The sequence below is a fragment of the Orycteropus afer genome, unplaced genomic scaffold, assembly GCF_000298275.1.
Source record: "Orycteropus afer afer isolate SDZICR_OR568_19922 unplaced genomic scaffold, OryAfe1.0 scaffold00040, whole genome shotgun sequence".
NCBI lineage: Eukaryota > Metazoa > Chordata > Mammalia > Tubulidentata > Orycteropodidae > Orycteropus > Orycteropus afer.
Genome location: NW_006921627.1, coordinates 6,280,177 through 6,299,557, shown reverse-complemented (window position 1 = coordinate 6,299,557; position 19,381 = coordinate 6,280,177). Strand labels below are relative to the sequence as shown.

Genomic DNA, 19,381 nt, shown 5'->3' with positions numbered 1-19,381 from the left:
AAAAAAAGAAGAAGTCAAACTATCCCTATTTGCTGATGATATGATCCTATATCTAGAAAACCCAAGAGACTCAGTCAAAAATCTACTAGAACTAATTGAGAGACTTAGCATCGTGGCAGGATGTAAGATCAACATCCAAAAATCAGTGGGATTCCTCTATACTAGCAAAGAGATTGCTGAAAAAGAAATAAGGAAATCAATACCATGTACAATAGCTCCCCCAAAAATAAAATACTTGGGAATAAATCTTACCAGGGTCACAAAAGACCTGTACAAAGAAAACTGCAAAAGACTACTTCAAGAAACCGTAAGAGAGCTACAAAAATGGAAGAACATACCGTGCTCGTGGATAGGAAGATTGAACATAGTGAAAATGTCAGTTCTACCCAAAGCAACCTATACATTCAATGTGATTCCAATCCAGACCCCATCAACATTATTTAAGGATATGGAAAAACCCATCACTAACTTTATATGGAAAGGAAAGAGACCTCGGATGAGCAAAGCACTACTGGAGAAGAACAAAGCAGGAGGTCTTACATTCCCAGATCTCAAAACCTACTACACAGCCACAGTAGTCAAAACTGCCTGGTATTTGTATAATGACAGAAACACAGACCAATGGAATAGAATTGAGAACCCAGAAACAGATCCATCGACCTATGGTCAGCTGATCTTTGATAAAGGGTCAAAATCCATTAAATGGGGAAGAGAATGTTTGTTTAATAAATGGTACTGGCAAATCTGGATATCCATTTGCAGAAAAATGAAACACTATGGTAAACACACACAATAGAATACTACACAACCCTAAACAGTAATGTAGATTCTGCAAAACACTGTGTAGCGTGGATGAACTTGGAGGACATTATGCTGAGTGAAATTAGTCAATCACAGAAGGACAGATATTGTATTAGTCCATTATTGTAAAATGTCAAGGAAAGGTTTATATATGGAAGGAAATTTTCTTTGTTGGTTACCAGAGGTGGGAGGGGAGGGAACACAGTTAGACAGGTAGAGATAAGCATTGATTTGGGTGAAGAGAACGGCTATGTACCAAATGTGAGTGATCAACATGGTGGCATTCAAGAAGAGGAAGACATAGAGAGGTACATGGGAGGTGCAGACAACAAAGATGAACCCTTTTACACATACAGTACTACATTGTCAGTGAAGGCAAACATAAGTATACGGCTGGATAGATGGGTGGACAGGCTGAACTATTAGGTATGTTTATGAAGCAGCAAGTATACCCAAGACCATGTATAGGGTTGGCAAACATGGTTCTACAAGTGTATTTTTATGTTCTGTAAAAATCCCAGGCATATAGCAGAGCTGACAAAGTTGTAGTCACTCCTTGGGCAAAGCCAGCTACCCAGAGGGAGCAAGTAGTTGAACCTGTGGGCTCCAGACCATAGTCGCAGAGGACATCAAGCTCAATTGGCATAACATATTACACAAAACATTGTTCCACTTCCTACTCTGGCAAGTAGCAACTGGGATCTTAAAAGCTTGCAAGCAGCCATCTAGATGCAATGATGGGTCTCTCCTCATCCAGAGCAAAGAAGAATGAAGAAAAGCAAAGATTCATGGAAACAATTAGTCCAAGTGACTGGTACCCCATGCGATCCTCAGCCTATATGACTATGAGAACAGAGGAACTAGATGGTGCCCGGCTATCACTGTCACCACTTGGAGGGGGATCTTTGTAGGAGATCCTGGATACAGAGGGAGAACAATGTGGAACAAAACTCAAAATGACTTGGGGAATAAAAAAAGGGACCAAGTTTGCTGGTCTGATAGAGCCTGGCGGAACCACTGAGACTATGGCCCCTAGCTGCCCTTTAGGTCTGGAACTGAACCCACACCTGTGGCTTCCAGCCAAAAAAAAGACAGGCATATGAGTTGAACATTTACAATAGTAGATACACTCCTTGCAGAGAACACTCATGGGAATAAGAAAGGCTGTTTATGCACAGGGAGACAGCTCAGGGGGCAAGAGTGCATGGAGGGATGGACACAGGGAAGAGGCAACTATCAGGAGGAAGTAGGAGGGGAGTTGTTGCATTGTGGTAAATTGTAATCAATATCATGAGACAAAGTATATGTGAAATGCTATATGGAAAGTGAGTTTGCTCTGTAAACTTTCACCCAAATCACAATTTTTAAAAAAAGTGACTGGCTTAAAAAAAAAAAAGAAACAGCTTTGGGAATGGTCTCTAGCTTATGGCACACTTGAACGCTGCATGTAGCTGTGTTGTTGTTTGGCAGTCTGCCATGCTCTGCCGACCTTGGGACTTCCAACGGACTTGAATTAATGGCCTGCCTTGTGGTTTGGTAACATGGGGCTATGCCATTTCATTTGTCAACCTTGGGCTTGTTAGCCTCAGCAGCCAGTAGCTGCCTGAGTGAAGAGACGCCTCTAGCTTCCCTGGGCCAGGAGCAAGAGGCAGAGCTAAAGCCCAACTGTATGTACAGTTAAGCCCCAAGAGCCTTCTGAACTGTAAGAGAATAAAGTCCTATTTGTTCAAGCCATCCCATTTGTGGCATGTTTCTGTTAGAGTGTCACTAGGTAACCAGAACATCTATTAAAATGACAAAATGCATTAATAGCTCCCCTAATGTTTAATAATCCCCATATTCCTAGATAATCATGATTTTTTATTTTTTTCAGACACAGTGAATTTGATTTAGGGTCTCTGCATGCACATTCATGAATTACATTTATCATTTTCTTTTGTTTTTCACGCTCTTTAACAGGTTTTGCTATGAGAGCTACATAAGCCTGAAACTTACGGCTCCTTAAAAATCTACCAAGCATCTGCAGTCAGACCCACTCTGACCCTAAGAATGCAACTATCAGAAGGAACAGGAGAGTGATACACAACCACTCTCACCTCAGTTTGCCAATATAACTTTCCCCTTCACGAGATAAATCTGTTGGATCGGTGGAGATGAGGTAGTTTGATGTTTTGCTCTTTTTCCGCTTTCTACCTGCAAGAAGAAATACCTAGAAAAATAAAGTGACAGTCAAAAATGAAGTACAGAAACACAAAGCTTGTTCTACCCCTCCATGCAACAAGTATTTAGCAAATGTCTATCATGAGCCAAGCAGTCAATCTTTGTGTCTTCCCCTCCTTTCCTAACTCTCATTCTGCTTCTTAGAATTAACTATCAGGGTTTCCTTCCTGTACATCATTTCTAAATTTACTAGCTTAATTCACCATAATAACTGCTTACAACTTTATACCTACAACCTCCAATGACTTTTTAGAAAGCTTCATTCATTTTAGGAAAGACTAGATCAGATCCTAGACACCTTCTTATCTTTTACTGTGACTATCCTTTGTTGTATCTTGTTCTTGTTGCTTTAAACCCCTGTGGTTTCAATGATATGAATAATGTAATATTTAAGCATACTTCTTTAATCTCTACTAGATTTGGACAATAATAGGGAATCAAAGGAGTGGCAGTGGCTAAGAGTTTAAAATCAAACACAAATGGTTTAGAATCTGGCTATGCCACTTAGTGTGACTGTGGGCAGGTAAGTTACTCTCTTAGCCCCATTTACTTCATCTATAAAGTAGAGATAAGAAATCCTACCTTGTTCAAAGAATAAACTAGTCCAGAGGACTAACAGCTCACATGAACCATGACCCCTTCTAACCTGACACCAGAAGAACTAAGATAGTGCCCAGCTACTACTACCAACCTTCCTGACCACGGACCAAACAGAAGGTCTTAAACAGAGTGGGAGAAACATGCAAAACAAAATACAAATTCCTAAAGACCAGACCTAATGGACCAATAGAAACTACAGGAACCTCTGAAACTATTGCCCTTAGATAACCTTTGAACTTGGGACTGAAGCTATTTCTAGAGGTCATCCTTTGGCCAAATAATAGATCAGCTTATAAAATAAACACTATCACCCGTGAGTAATGTGTGTGCTCCCTCAATCAACTATAGGTGACCAACTGGTCAACACAGACCCAAAAGCAAAGATGAGACCGCAAGGAAGGGAATGGAAGATAAATGGAAACAGAACAAAACAGAATGGAAATAGTGAGAATGCCAACACATTGCGAACACTGTAACCAATGCCATGGAACAATCTGTATAAAAACTGTTAAATGGGAACATAATTTTCTGTCTAAACTTTCACCTAGAACAACAACAAAATATTTTTTTAAAGAAATCTTACCTTGCAAAGTTGTTATAAAGATTATGTGATGATAAATAAAGCTATATTTAGTCCATGCCTAGTATGTAAGCATTCAATAAATAGTAGCGATAATAACAATTATACCTATTATCATTATCTCATTTCTAGGCTCTTACAGTCAGCCACTTACACCTGGTATTAATACAAAGTAAGTTGTTCATTAGCAAGTATTAAATTACCTTAAACTTATAATTTCTAGAGTAAGAAATAAAACATTTATTTAACTTGCATTTGTTTTTATATTTCTAATTCCTCCTATTCCCTAAAATTTGATCTCCTTCCATAATAAAAAATGAAAAAACAAAGAATACACAGTAATGCCCCCAAAATAAGTAATGGGATGGAGATGAAAATAATTACATTCAAACATTCTCTTCCATTCCGGATAAAACTATTTTTTCTTTTTCGGGGGTGAGGGGAGGAGGAAGGGAGTAGAAAGAAGGGTCTTGCCTATTAGACTATAAGCTCTTTGCAGGCAGTGAAAACACATTTTGGAATTAAGGAACATAATCTATATCCAGCTGATCTGGTTTAATATCAGGGCTATTTCCTTATCATAAGGCCCATCAATAGTTTATCGGCACAACATTCCTCCCCTTTACCTTCTCATACCTTCCGATTTTCATCTTTTTCCAAGTGCATATAATAGGTGGGGAAGAGTCCTCGATCCATTCCTTTTTTATCCCTGGTTATCCGACACTTTACAGTGATACCTCGAGGGGCAGGACTATATGCAAACTCTTCTAAATTCTCCACTTCTCCCAGCTGGTTTTCAGTCTGTTGGGTTGCAGTACTGGAAGCTCCTGTATCCTGAAAAACAGACATACATAAGCAATGAGAAGTTGGTTAGAAAAATCTTACATTCTCTGTGAGAAACACTTCCTGGACAAAAAAAACTTAATGATTTACTCCTGTGCCTTCAGTCTTCTGATAAAACAAGAGGAAACCAGATAGTTTAATAAAGATATGAATACTGGGAGTAGTGAAGGAGCCAAATATGAAGAAAGGAACATAACCTCACAAAGTTGACTTGAGACAAGAAATTAAAGGTCATGACCTTTAAGTCTAAATTCAAGCTTAAATCATTTGAAGGAACCCTCATATAGTAATGGTATTTAATACTGAAGACATATTAGAGAAATAGTCAAATCAGCTCCAAAGGAAGAAGTTTCGGAGCTACATACTGTGGCTGATTTCTGGCTGGATGCAGAATTGGGTCTTTCTGTTTCTGAATGTGGTGAATGAGGTGTTAATTTTTTTCCTTCTTCCTCTTCCCCATCAGTCTCCTCATCAAAGTTCAAACTGCCTGAGATACCTGGCAGAAACAGAAAAACTGTCAAATATTTTAAACTAAAAATAGTTTCAATATTTTTGCTTAAAACTTCCCTAGTTATTCTGACCCAGAACATATCTTATCAAAAATTGGATAATTCATTCTTCATATTCTCACTTCATTAAAAATGTAGACATACACCCCTAGGTAGTTTACCCAAGAAAAAGAAAACATATGTGCATACAAAAACAAGTATATAAATGTTCATAGCAAAAAAATGAAATCAACCCAAATATCCATTATTTGGATAAATAAATTGTGGTACAATCAACAATAAAAAGAAACAAACTATTAACACACGAACAACATGGACACATGAACAACATGGATGAAATCTCAGAATCATTATGGTGAGTAAAAGAGGCCAGGAAAAAAGGAATATATACTGCATGATTCCATTTGTAATAAACTCTAGACACAAACTAAATTATAGTGAGAATAAGCAGATCGGTGATTGCCTGGGGAAAAGACGTAAGGAAGGATAAGTTCCAAAAGGGTCCCTAAAACAGTACCAGGAAATGGTAATGAAAATGTTCAGAGTCTTGACTGTGATATTTTTACAGATGTCTACATATGTCAAAACTAATCAAAATGTACACTTTAAATATGTGTAGCTTACTGTACCTCAATTACTGTCAATAAAGTTTGGGGATAAATGGGGGTGACAAAATTTTGGGACAAATGGGGTGAGCCTCTTAGTAAACTAAGAAAAGAACTTCCTTAATCTGATCAAAGTATTTAAAAACAAACAGCAAGCTCATACTTAAAGGTGAAATGCTGAAAGCTTTTCCTATGAGATGGGAAACAAGACAAGAATGTGCACTATCACCACTTCTAGTCAAGATTGGACTGGAGGATGCAGCCAGTACAATAAGGCAAGATAAAAGAAACAAAAGGACTAGGAACTGATAAAGAAGAAATAAAACTGTCATTTTCTATAGACAATATAATAATGGATGTGGAAAATCCACAAGAATCTGTGGTGGTGTTAGGTGCCACTGAGTCAGTTCAAACTCATAGGAACCCTGTGCACAACAGAATGACACGCTACCCAGTCCTGTATCATCTTCACAATCATTCCCATGCTTGAGCCCATCGTCACAGCCACTGTGTTAATCCACCTCATTAAGGGTCTTCCCATTTTTTAATTACCCTCTACTTTGCCAAGCGTGGTATCCTTCTCCAGGGAGTAGAACCCCGGACAACATGACCAAAGTATGAGAGGCAAAGTCTCACAGTCTCCTTGTTTGTAAGGAGCATTCCAGCTGTACTTCCTCCAAGATAGATTTGTTCATTCTTTTGGTAGTTGTTCTAGTTACCTAGTGCTGCTCTGACAAGAATATACCACAAATGGGATGGCCTTAATAAACAGGTGCTTATTCTTACAATTTGGAGGCTTTAAATCCAAGTTCAAAGTGCCAGGCTCTAGGGGCTGGGTGAAAGGCCCTCAGCCCTGGGCTCCAGCTCTGCCTCCAGCTCCCAGCACACTGGAGCTAGAGGCTTTCCTTCACTCAGACAGCTTCTGGCTGCTGAGGCTTCCAAGCCCAAGGTTGACAAGTTAGGCACAGTCCTGATGTTACCAAACCACACGGCAGGCCATTAATTCAAGTCCATTGTAAGTCCCAAAGTCAGCAGAGCATGGCAGGCTGCTGAACAATGACATGCCTACATGCAGGGTCCAAGCATGCCATAAGCTAGCTACCATTCCCCAAGGCTTCTGTTTATAGACAGGAAGCAGACCACATTCCCTAAGGCAGCTCTCAGCTGCTCACAGTAGATTCAACCATGGAGTTGATTACCAGTCTCATCATGGGGAATACTATATCCAGCTGCCCAGCTACTTAACCAGGCCCAGCCAAGTTGACACACCAACTGAACTACCACAGTAGTCCATAGTACATTCAATATTTTTCACCTACATGAAAATTGATACATTTCCTCTGCAGTCTTCCTTATTCACTGTCTAGCTCTCATATGCCTATGAGACTACTGAAACTACCACAGCTTGGGTCCAGGTCCACCTTAGTCTTCAAAATGACATTTTTGCTCTTTAACACTGTAAAGAGGTCTTTGGCAGCAGATCTGCCCAATGCAATACACTGATTTCCTGACTGCTGCTTCTACGGGCGTTGATTGTGGATCCAAGTAAAATGAAATCCCTGACAACTTCAATCTTTTTTTCATTTATCATGATGTTGCTTATTGGTCCCATTGTGAGGATTTTTGTTTATATTGAGGTGTAATCCACACTGAAAGCTGCAGTCTGATCTTCATCAGTAAGTCCTTCAAGTCTTTATTTTCACCAAGACAGACTGTCATCCACGTACTGCACGTTGTTCATGAGTCTTCCTCCAATCCTGATGCTCTGTACTTCATATAGTACATCTTCTTGGATTATTTTCTCAGCTTGAGTAAGTGTGGTGAAAGGATACAAACCAGACACACACCTTTCCTAATTTTAAACCACAGAGTATCCCGTTGTTCTGTTCAAACAACTGTTTCTTGGTTTATATACTGGTTCATCATGAGCACAATTAAGTGTTATGGAATCCCCATTATGTTATCCATGTTTATTATTTATAATCTATTATTACCACCACTTGTCTATCAGTTTGTCATACTGTGGTGGCCTACACGTTGCTGTGAGGCTGGAAGCTACGCCAGTGGCATTTCAAACACCAGCAGGGTCACCATGGTGGACAGGTTTCAGCAGAGCTTCCAGAATGAGATAAATGAAGAAGAAGGACATGGACAGATCCACCTCTTAAAAAATTCGCCACTAAAAACCTTATGAACAGCAGTGAAAAGAATCTGTAGATAAGTCATTACAATTAATTGGTAGACTTACCAAGAGTTCTGAATACAAGATCAATTTATAGGAGTCAATTGCTTTTTCTATATACTTGTAAAAACTGAGAAATGAAGCATTCTAAAATGATACTATTTACAATAGTATGAAAGATATCAAGCACTTAGGGATAAATCTAATGAAAAACGTCCAAGATCTCTTTACAGAGACCTAGGAAACCATATTGAAACAAATTAAAGAAGACCCAATTAAATATAGAGATATCACTCATGGATTGGAAGATTCCATGTTCTAAAGATAGACATTCTCTCCCAAATAATATATACATTCTATATAATTCTCAAGGCCTAGGACTTGGAGGCTGCTTTTTTTCACTTAGGTGTGGCTCTGCATTAAGACCAGAGCCTGAGGTAAGCTGGCCTGGGGCTTGGAGGCTGCTTTTCACTTGGGGGTGGCTCTATATTAAGGCCAGGGCCTGAGGTAAGCAGATGCAGAGAAGTTAGGAACAACTAAGGAAGACAAACTTGTCTGTAAGTTTATTGTCCTGTGGTGGCTTACGTGTTGCTATGAGGCTGGAGGCTATGCCACTGTGTCATAAAATGCCAGCAGCGTTACCCATGGTGGGCAGGTTTCAGTGGAGCTTCCAGGCTAAGACTGAGTCACAAGAAGGAAGAGACCATCCACCTCTCAAAGAATTGGCCAGTAAAAACCTCATAAATAGCAGTGAAACACTGTCTAACATATTACTGGAAAACTTTATGAATAGCCCTGAAATACTATCCGATATAGGGCCAGAAGACGAGCCCATCAGGTCAGAAGGCACTCAAAACGTGACTATGGAAGAGCTGACTCCTCATAGTAGAAACGACTTTAACAATATGGATAAAGTAAAGTTTTCAGGACTTCCATTGGCTGATGGCATGACTCAAAATGAGCAGAAACAGATGCAAACATCCATTAATAACTAGAACATGGAATGTACAAAGTATGAATCTAGGAAAATTTGAAGTTGTCAAAAATAAAATTGAATACATAAAGATCAATATCCTAGGCGTTATTAGTGAGCTGAAATAGACTGGTTTGGGCCATTTTGAGTCAGACAACCATATGATCTACTATGTCGGGAGTAACAAATTAAAGAGCAATGGTGTGGCATTCATCATCACAAAGAGTATTTCAAAATCTGTCCTGAAGTACAACACTGTCAGTGATAGGATAATAATATCCATATGCCTATAACGAAGACCAGTTAATACTACTATTATTCAAATTTACGCACCAACCACCAAAGCAAAAGATGAGGAAATTGAAGATTTCTACCAACTTCTGCAGTCTGAAATTGACCAAACATGCAATCAAGATGTGTTGATTATCACTGGTGACTGCAATGCAAAAGTTGGAAACAAAGAAGAGTTACCAGTAGTTGGAAAATATGGCCTTGAAGAGAAATAATGCTGGAGAACGCATAATAGAATTTTGCAAAACCAACGACTTATTCATAAATACATCTATTTTCAACAACATAAGTGATGACTATACACGTAGACTTCACCAGATGGAATACAGAGGAATCAGATGAACTACATCTGTGGCAAGAGGCAATGGAGAAGTTCAGTATCTTCAGCTAAAACAAGGTCAGGAGCTGATTACAGAACAGACCATCAACTGCTCAAATGCACGTTCAAGTTGAAGCTAAAGACAATTAAAACAAGTCCACGAGAACCAAAATATGACTTGATAATATCATCCCTCCTGAATTTAGAGACCATTTAAACAATATATTTGATGCATTGAACACCAATGACTGAAAACTAGAGGAATTGTGGGATGACAGCAAGAACATCATCCATGAAGAAAGCAAGAGGTCATTAAAAAGACAAGAAAGGAAGAAAAGAACAAAATGGATGTCAGAGGAGACTCTGAAACCTGCCCTTGAGCAGAAAATAGCTAAAGCAAATGGAAGAAATGACAAGATAAAATAGCTGAACAGAAGATTTCAGAGAGCAGCTCAAGCAGACAAAGGCAATTACTATAATGAAATGTGCAAAGACCTGGAGTTAGAAAACCAAAAGGGAAGAACATGCTCAGCATTTCTCAAGCTGAAAGAACTGAGGAAAAAATTTAAGCCCTGAGTTGCAATACTGAAAGATTCTATGGGCAAAATACTGAATGATGCAGGAAGCATCAAAAGAAGTTGGAAGGAATACACAGAGTCATTGTACCAAAAAGAACTGGTCTATGTTTATCCATTTCAGGAGGTGGCATATGATCAAGAACCAGTGGTATTCAAGGAAGAAGTCGAAGCTGCATTGAAGGAATTGGCAAAGAACGAGGCTCCAGGAATTGATGGAATACCCACTGAGATGTTTCAACAAACAGATGCCCCTCTGGAGGCATGCACTTTGTTATGCCAAGAGATCTAAAGACAGCTACCTGGCCAAGTGACTGGAAGAGATCCACATGTGTACCCATTCCAAAGAAAGGTGATCCTACAGAATGTGGAAATGATCTAACAATATCATTAGTATCACATGCAAGTATAATCTTACTGAAGATAATTAAAAAATTATCTTCAGTATATTGACAGAGAGCTTCCGGAAATGCAAGCTGGATTCAGAAGAGGACATGGAATGAGAGGTATCATTGCTGATGTCAGATGGATCTTAGCTGAAAGCAAAGAATACCAGAAAGATGTTTACTTATGTTTTATTGACTATGCAAAAGCATTCGATTGTGTGGATCATAACAAATTATAGATAACATTGAGAGACTGGGAGTTCCAGATCACTTGACTGTACTCATGAAGAACCTGTACATAGATCAGGAGGCAGTCATCTGAACAGAACAAGGGCATACCACATGGTTCAAAATCAAGAAGGGAGTGCATCAAGGTTGTATCCTTTCACCACACTTATTCAACTTGTATGCTGAGCAAATAATCCAAGAAGCTGGGTTATATGAAGAAGAACATGGCATAAGGATTGGAGGAAGACCCATTAACAACCTGCGATATGCAGATGACACAACTTTGCTTGCTGAAAGTGAGGATAACTTGAAGTACTTACTGATGAAGACTGAAGGCCACAGTCTGCGGTATGGATTACACCTGAATATAAAGAAAACTAAAATCCTCACAGCTGGTCCAATAAACAGCTTCATGGTGGACGGAGAAAAGATTGAAGTTGTCCAGAACTTCATATTACTTGGTTCTACAATCAACACCAATAGAAGCAGCAGTCAAGACATCAGATGACATATTGCATTGGGAAAATCTGCTGCAAAAGATCTCTTTCAAGTGACGAAGAGCAAGGATGTCTCCTTGAAGACTAAGGTGAAACTAACCCATGCCATGGTATTTTCAATTGCCTCTTATGCATGTGAGAGCTGGACAATGAATAAGAAAAACCAAAGAAGAGTTGATGCTTTTGAGTTGTGGTGTTGGAGAAGAATGCTAAGAGTACCATGGACTGCTAAAAGGACTAACAGATCTGTCCTGGAAGAAGTGCAGCCAGAATTCTCCTTCGAAGCAGGAACAGCCAGATTTTGTCTCACTTACTTTGGTCATGTTGTCAGAAAGAACCATTCCCTGGAGAAGGAAATCATGCTTGGTAAAGTGGAGGGTCAATGAAGAAGGGGAAGGCCCTCAGTGAGATGGGTAGACAAAGTGGCTGCAAAGATGGGCTCAGGTATAGCAGGGATCACGAGGCTGGCACAAGACTGGGCAGTGTTTTGTTCTTTTGTGCACAGGGTTGCTAAGAGTTGGAGATGACTCGATGGCACGTAACAACAACAACAAATAATTTTCAAAATACCAAGAAGTTTTTTTTTTCATTTAATAAGCTGATTCTAAAATTTATATGGAAATACAAAGGAACAAGAATTCCAGGATTAGCTTCAAGAAAAATAAGAAGAGGCATGGTACCAGATACCAAGACTCAAAGCTACAATAATTAAAAACAGTTTTTTAATTGTATTGACCCAGGGATAGGTAAAAAGACCAAAGGAACAGGAGAGAGTGTCCATATATGGATTCTTAATTTATGACAAAGATGGCACTACTAAGTGGTGAAGAAAAAAGAAAAGGGGGAAAAAATAGGTTCCGGGTCAAATTACATCTTTTTGTGTACAGTGTAAACAGCTGTCATATTTTATTATTCTTTTTCTATGTTATTATTGTGTTGTTGTATGTGCCATCGAGTAGGACCTGACTCACAGCAACCCCTCCCTGGGTTTCCAAGGCGATTCACTACAGAAGTAGATTACCCAACCTTCCCTCCGAGGAGTGGCTGGTGGGTTTGAACTGCCAGCCTTCTGGGTAGCAGTCAAGTGCCTTAGGCACTATGCTACCAGAGCTCCCTCTTTTTCTATATAATGTAGAAAAAATAAACAGGACACCTATTCACACCATACACAAAAAGATCTAAATGTGAAAGATAAAAACAATATTTTTAAAGAAAATATTAAGTATCTTCACAACCCTGAGGTGGGAAACATTTCTAATTACATATGATATCTAAAAAAGTACTAGCCATAAGGAAAGATTGATAAAAGAAACTTATTGAAATTAAGACTATTCATCAAAAGATACAGTAAGGTACAGAGTGTGAAAAAAATGTATTTGCAAAACATATAACCTACAAATGGCTCACATTTAGAATACTTTGAACTCCTACAAATGACTTGAAGACATCTTTCTGTACCTGTCCTCTTGTACAAGAGAATATATAAGATGGCCAGTAAAAAGACATAAAGATACTAAACTCATTAGTAATCAAAGAAGTACTAATAAAAACCACAATGAAATACTGTCACACATTTATCATATCAAGTATTGGCAAAGACAGAAATGACAATACTAGTAAACTCACTTCTATCAAGTCTATTCTGACTCATATTGATCCCTAAAGGACAGAGCAGAATGGCCATATAGAGTTTCCAAGGTTGTAAATCTTTACAGAAGCAGACTGTCTCATCTTTTTCCCACAAAGCGGTTAGAGGGTTTGAACCGCTGACCTTCCAGTTAGCACCCAAGCACTTTAACCACTGAGCCACTAGGGCCCCTTGACATACTAAGAAGACTTGAAATTGGTATCACTGTGAAAAATCGGTATTATCTATCTAGTTGAACATACACATAGCCTCTGACCCTGCAATTCTATTCCTGAGTCTGTATCCAACAGAAGTTTGTGCAGTTACCGAAAGACATGCATAACAATTTTCAAAGCAGTACTATCACAATAGCAAAAAAACAGAAATAGTTTAAATGTCAGTAATTGAATAGGTGAATTATGTTATCTTTGTATCACAGCACAGGTTCCCGATGTGCAAATGTTTTGCAATTAACTAATAACAGAAATGATGGCAGTTCAAACCTACCCTACGGCACCACAGAAGAAAAGCCTGGCAATCTGTTTTCATAAGGATTACAGCCAAGAAAACTCTATGGAACACACATCTACTCTGTAACACATGGGGTCACCATGAGTAAGAATTGACCTGATGCAATGAATTGGTATTTTATTTGCTTATTTGTACAAGAGCATACTATTCAGCAATGAAACTGAACAAACTACAGTAACACCAGGAATACTGATTTTTCTTACATACTGTTCAAAAACAAGCAAAACTAATCTATGGTGTTATAAGTTAAGATAAAAGTAACTTTTGGGGAGGAGTGATTAGGAGGAGACATGGAAGGGGCTTCTGGGGCCCTGTTAATATTCTATTTCTTGACCAGGATGGTAGTTACATGATGTATTTATTCATTTTGTGATAATCAATGAGCTATACATTTATAATTTGTGGGGTTTTTTTTGTGTGTATGTATTATATTTCAATAACAACTTTTAAGAGAGGAAACACAAAGTTGTATAACAACAGTAAGATATTAACTACAAAAACAGTTATGTATAGGAAAAGGACTAAAAGAAAACATTAAAATGTTAAAAAAAAAAGGAGTACATTTCTTGGGAGGAGAATCATGGGTGGTTTGTTTTCATTATATTTCTTTGTACTTTTTAAAAATTTTAACAACAAAAAAATGATACAACCACTGTAGAAAACAGTATAGTGACTCCTTAAAAAGCTGGAATTAGAAATACCACTTGACCCAGAAATCTCATTACTAGGTATATATCCTGAAGAAGTGAGAGCCAGGGTAAGAACGGATATATGCACACCCATGTTCATCACAGTACTATTTATAACAGCAAAAAGATGGAAACAACCTAGGTGCCCATCAACGGAAGAATGGACAACCAAACTATGGTACATACAAATGATGGAATACTATGCAATCCTAAAGAATAACGTAGAATATGCAAAATACTACCTCACGTAGATGAACTTGGAGAACTTCAGGCTGAGTGAAATAAGTCAAGCACAGAAGGACAAATAATCATGTTAGTCCATTATTGTAAAAAGTCAAGGAAAGGTTTGTATATGGAAGGAAACTTTGTTGGTTACCAGGGGTGGGAGGGGAGGAGAGAGGAGGGAAGAAGGGAGCACTGCTAGATAGGTAGAGGCAAGTACCAATTTGGGTGAAGGGAAGGGTAATGCCCCAAATGTGAGTGATCAACAGTGGCATTGAGGAAGAGGAAAGATGAACCCTTTTGCACATACACTATCTATATTGTCAGTGATGGCAGACATCGCTCTATGGGTAGATAGATGGGTGGGTAGACAGACTAAATGATCAGGTATGTCTAGGCAGGCAGTATGCCCGTGACCATGTATAGGGTTGGCAGATGATGTTTCTACAAGCCTATTTATATGTTCTGTAAGAATGTCCAGGTAAACAGTAGTACTGACAAGGGACAAGGTTGTGGTTACTTCTTAGCTACAGCCAGCTACCTGGAGAGAGCGAGTAGCTGGACCTGTGGGCTCAGGACCATGGTCCCAGGGGACATCAAGCTCAAATGGCATAATATACTATACAAAAACATTGTTCCACATCCTACTTTGGTTGAGTACTGATTAGAATGTTAAAACCTTGCAAGTAGCCATCTAGGTGCAATGATGGGTCTCTCCTCATCCAGAGCAAAGAAAAATAAAGAAAACCAAAGAAGCATGGAAACAATTAGTACAAGGGACTGGTACACCATGTGATCCTCAGCCTGTAAGACCAGAAGAAGTAGATGGTGCCAAGCTACCACTGTCAACCATTAGGAGGCGGATCTGTGTAGGAGATCGTGGATAGAGTGGGAGAACAATATCGATCAAAACTCACAATCATTTGGGGGGGGGGGGGAAAAGACCAGGGTTGCTGGTCTAATAGAGCCTGGTGAAATCCCTGAGACTATGGCCCCTAGCTACCCTTCAGGTCTGGAAATGAACTTTTGTGGCTTCCAACGAAATAAAAGACAGGCGTATGGGCTGAACATTTACATCAAGTAGATATACTCCTTGGAGAGATCAATCATGGGAGAACAGAGGGGTAGTGTATGCACAGAGAATTGGTTCAGTGCGCAGGGGTGCATGGGAGGGAAGGACAGAGGGATGAGATAACTGAAGAGGAAGTGGGAAGAGAGCTGTTACATTGTGGGAAACTGCAGTCAATGTCATGAGACAAAGTATGTATGAACTGCTGTATGGAAAATAAAACTGTTCTGTAGGCTTTCACCCAAATTACAATAAAAATTTTTTACGAAAATTTTAACAAAAAATTAAACCTTTATTACACAAACAGTTCACTAACTCACTGTTCTTTAGACCAGTTCCTTTTTTGTCTTCCTGAATTTTGTGCATCTGTAGTCTAGTTAACAAACTATATAGAGTTGAGAATGTCTGAAATACTATTATCTTAGATTTATGAATATTTCACTAAAAACTTAAAAAAAAAACACAAATGTATCCTCACAATTTAAGTTACAGAAGGAAATACTGGTAGTTTGTTTTTTTTTTATTGGCAGGGAGGCAGTTACTTTTATCTTTTTGTTTATTTTATTTGTGTGTTTATGGAACATGTAATCTGAAGGGGAACAAAGATATATAATATATAAAGTGTGATATGAATTAAAAAGAACTATGGGGAGACTTCTGGTAAGATGGCAGAATAGGCAGACAAGCTACACAGACCTTCTTCAACAAAGAATGAGAAAGCAACTGACAGAGATACAGAAGATAATCCTGGAGCCCTGAACTTTGAAAAGAAGTATACAGAAGTGGATTAGGCACCAACAAGTGGAAAAACCTGAATGAAAACAGTGAGTAAAGAGATGGACAGAGCTGTACACTGTCAGACACTTTGAAAGCACCAACAGCCTGAATATTTCCAAGTACTATTGGGACATGTGAACTGATCTAACTATCAGCCCTGGTCATCACGGGCTGCAGGAATGACTGCGTTGGTGGCTGATGACTAGGAAGAGAAACAGCAAGGAGGGAGACAACCTGAGCTGTGGACTTTTGGCTGTCTGGAAGGCACTTGTTTTTAAGTGGCAGCCATCACAGATATTTAAAGTGACCAAAGGTGCAGCCATTTTGAATGTTTACAAGCGGCTGCCATTTTGGATATTTAAAATGACACGATTCTCATGCAGAGTCCAGGGACCTAAGAATAGGCTCCACTTGCCAAAGATGGCAGGGACATACAGGAGGATGACAATGAGAAAGGAGACAGGTGGTGAGTGTATAAGTGCTGCCAGCGTGAATAGAGGAACACAATACCCTGCTTACTTAGATAACATCCAAACAAAACAAAGGAAATGAAAATCTCGGGCAAGTCACTCCAACATACAATCACCAATTAAATATAAACACAAAAATGTCACAATGTCTCAGAGACAAGAAAGTATCACAGTCCACACAAAGAAGAGAGTAAAGTGGTAGAAATAAGGAGCAGGATACAGATCCAGAACTCATCCCTGAGGAAGAAGCAGCATTGGAACTCCCTGATAAGGAATTCAAAAGAATTATATTTAGGTACATTCAAAGGACTGAGAGACAGACCAAGGAAAACACAGACAAAACCCTGGAAGAATTCTGGAAGAAAATACAAGAACAAAATGACAAAATAAATGAAAAATTAGAAATGATTCAAATCTACAGATAGAAATCCAGAAGATTAATACTAAATTGTCAGAAATAGTTAACACACTGAAAGGGCAAAGGAGTAGAATAGGTGCAATGGAATACAGAATTAATGAGAATGAAGACAAATACCTGAATACTTCTTTGGAAAGGGATCAATCAGAAAAAAGATCAAAACAAAATGAAGAAAGCCTAAGGTTCATTTGGAATATCATCAAAAGGAATAACCTATGTGTCATTGGAATTCCAGAACAGGAAGAGAAAAATGAAACCACTGAGAAAATGGTCCAAGATTTGTTGGAGGAGAACTTCCATGATATGATCAAAGATGAGAACATACCCATTCAGGAAGTCCAACGAACGCCAAACAGGATAGACCCCAAAAGAAAAACACTAAGACATATCATCATCAAACTCACCAAAACCAAAGACAAAGAAAGAATCATGAGAGCAGCACAGGAAAAACGAAAAGTTACCTACAAGGGGAAACTAATAAGACTAAGCTTGGATTTCTTGACAGAAACCATGCAGGTGAGAAGACAGTGGGATGGTATATATAAAACACTGAAAAATTTCCAACCAAGAATTATGCACCCAGAAAAATTGTCCCTCAAATATGATGGTGAAATTAGAACATTTCCAGATAAGCAGAAATTAAGGGAATTTGTTAAAACCAGACCAACCTTACAAGAGATGCTAAAGGGAGCCCTTTGGACAGAGAAGCAACAACAGCCAACAACAACTGACCATTAACACACATGATGATATAACCTAGAAATCAACCCAGCTCTGGAAGTATACAAAGTAAATAAGCCTATAAGATTGTAAACAGGGAACCAGAGACACCAACTGACAAATGAGGACAACTACAAACCAAAAAGAGGAAAAAAATCTGTGTCATTACAGAACTTCTAGATGGTAGGGAAGTCAAGACAACTACAAGATAGAATGGACTGTTCAAAACCTGGGAAGAAAACTATAAATCAAAGAGTAACCTCAAAGAGAAATGATAAACCTTTACATCAAAATTAAAAAGAGGACCAGCATAAATATTCAGCAAATACTAAAACAATAGCAATGAAGAAAGTGATAACATGATTCGTAAACAAAATGAGCTCAGCATAGATATGAAACAAAGAAATCAACACAATGAAAAAGCACATGCTGAAAAATGACAGCAACAAATTCATATTTGCTGATAATTACTTATCTGGCAAGGGACTTATCTCTAGGATTGATGAAAAACTCCAACGCCTCAACACCAAAGGAATTAACAAACCAGTTGAAAAATGGACAGAAGACATGAATAGACATTTCACCAAGGAGGATATTCAGGTGGTCAGCTAATACATGAAAAGATGCTTACAATCATTGGCCATCAGAGAGATGTAAATCAAAACAACAATGAGATATACTGTCTCACGCCAGCATTGATGGCAAGGTTCAATGAGATAAAAAATAACAAATGCTGGTGGGGATGTGGAGAGATTGGGACTCCCATACACTGCCTGTGTGAATGTGAAGTGACACAACCACTGTGGAAAGCAATATGGCAATTCCTTAGAAAGCTGGAAGTGGAGATGCCATTTGACCCAGCAATCCCATTACTAGGTACATATCTTAGAGAGGTGAGAGCCAGCATAGGAACAGGTACATGCAGACTCATATTCATCACAGTACTATTTACAATAGCGAAAAGATGGAAACAACCTATGTGCTCATCAGCGGAAGAGTGGATGACCAAACTATGGTACATACACATACTGGAATTCTATGCAGCACTAAAGAATAATGTAGAGTCTGCAAAACACTGCATAATATGGATGAACTTGGAGGACATTCTGCTGAGTGAAATAAGTCAATCACAGAAGGACAAATACAGTATTAGTTCATTGTTGTGGAGGGTCAAGGAAAGGTTTATATATGGAGGGAAACTTTCTTTGTTGGATGCCAGGGGTGGGAGGGGAGGGGAGGGAACACTGCA

General features: G+C 38.7%; 1 protein-coding gene across 1 annotated transcript in view; it reads right to left on the bottom strand.

Annotated features, from left to right (window-relative positions):
* TULP3 (TUB like protein 3) overlaps positions 1-19,381 on the bottom strand; it is a 141,564-nt gene that overhangs the window by 16,375 nt on the left and 105,808 nt on the right. Inside the window, exons 5-7 of the mRNA XM_007937186.1 lie at positions 5,410-5,540; positions 4,838-5,035; positions 2,898-3,010 (exon numbers count right to left, since the gene is read on the bottom strand). Of these exons, the coding sequence (XP_007935377.1) occupies positions 2,898-3,010; positions 4,838-5,035; positions 5,410-5,540 (442 nt within the window). The remainder of the gene's footprint in view (positions 1-2,897; positions 3,011-4,837; positions 5,036-5,409; positions 5,541-19,381) is intronic.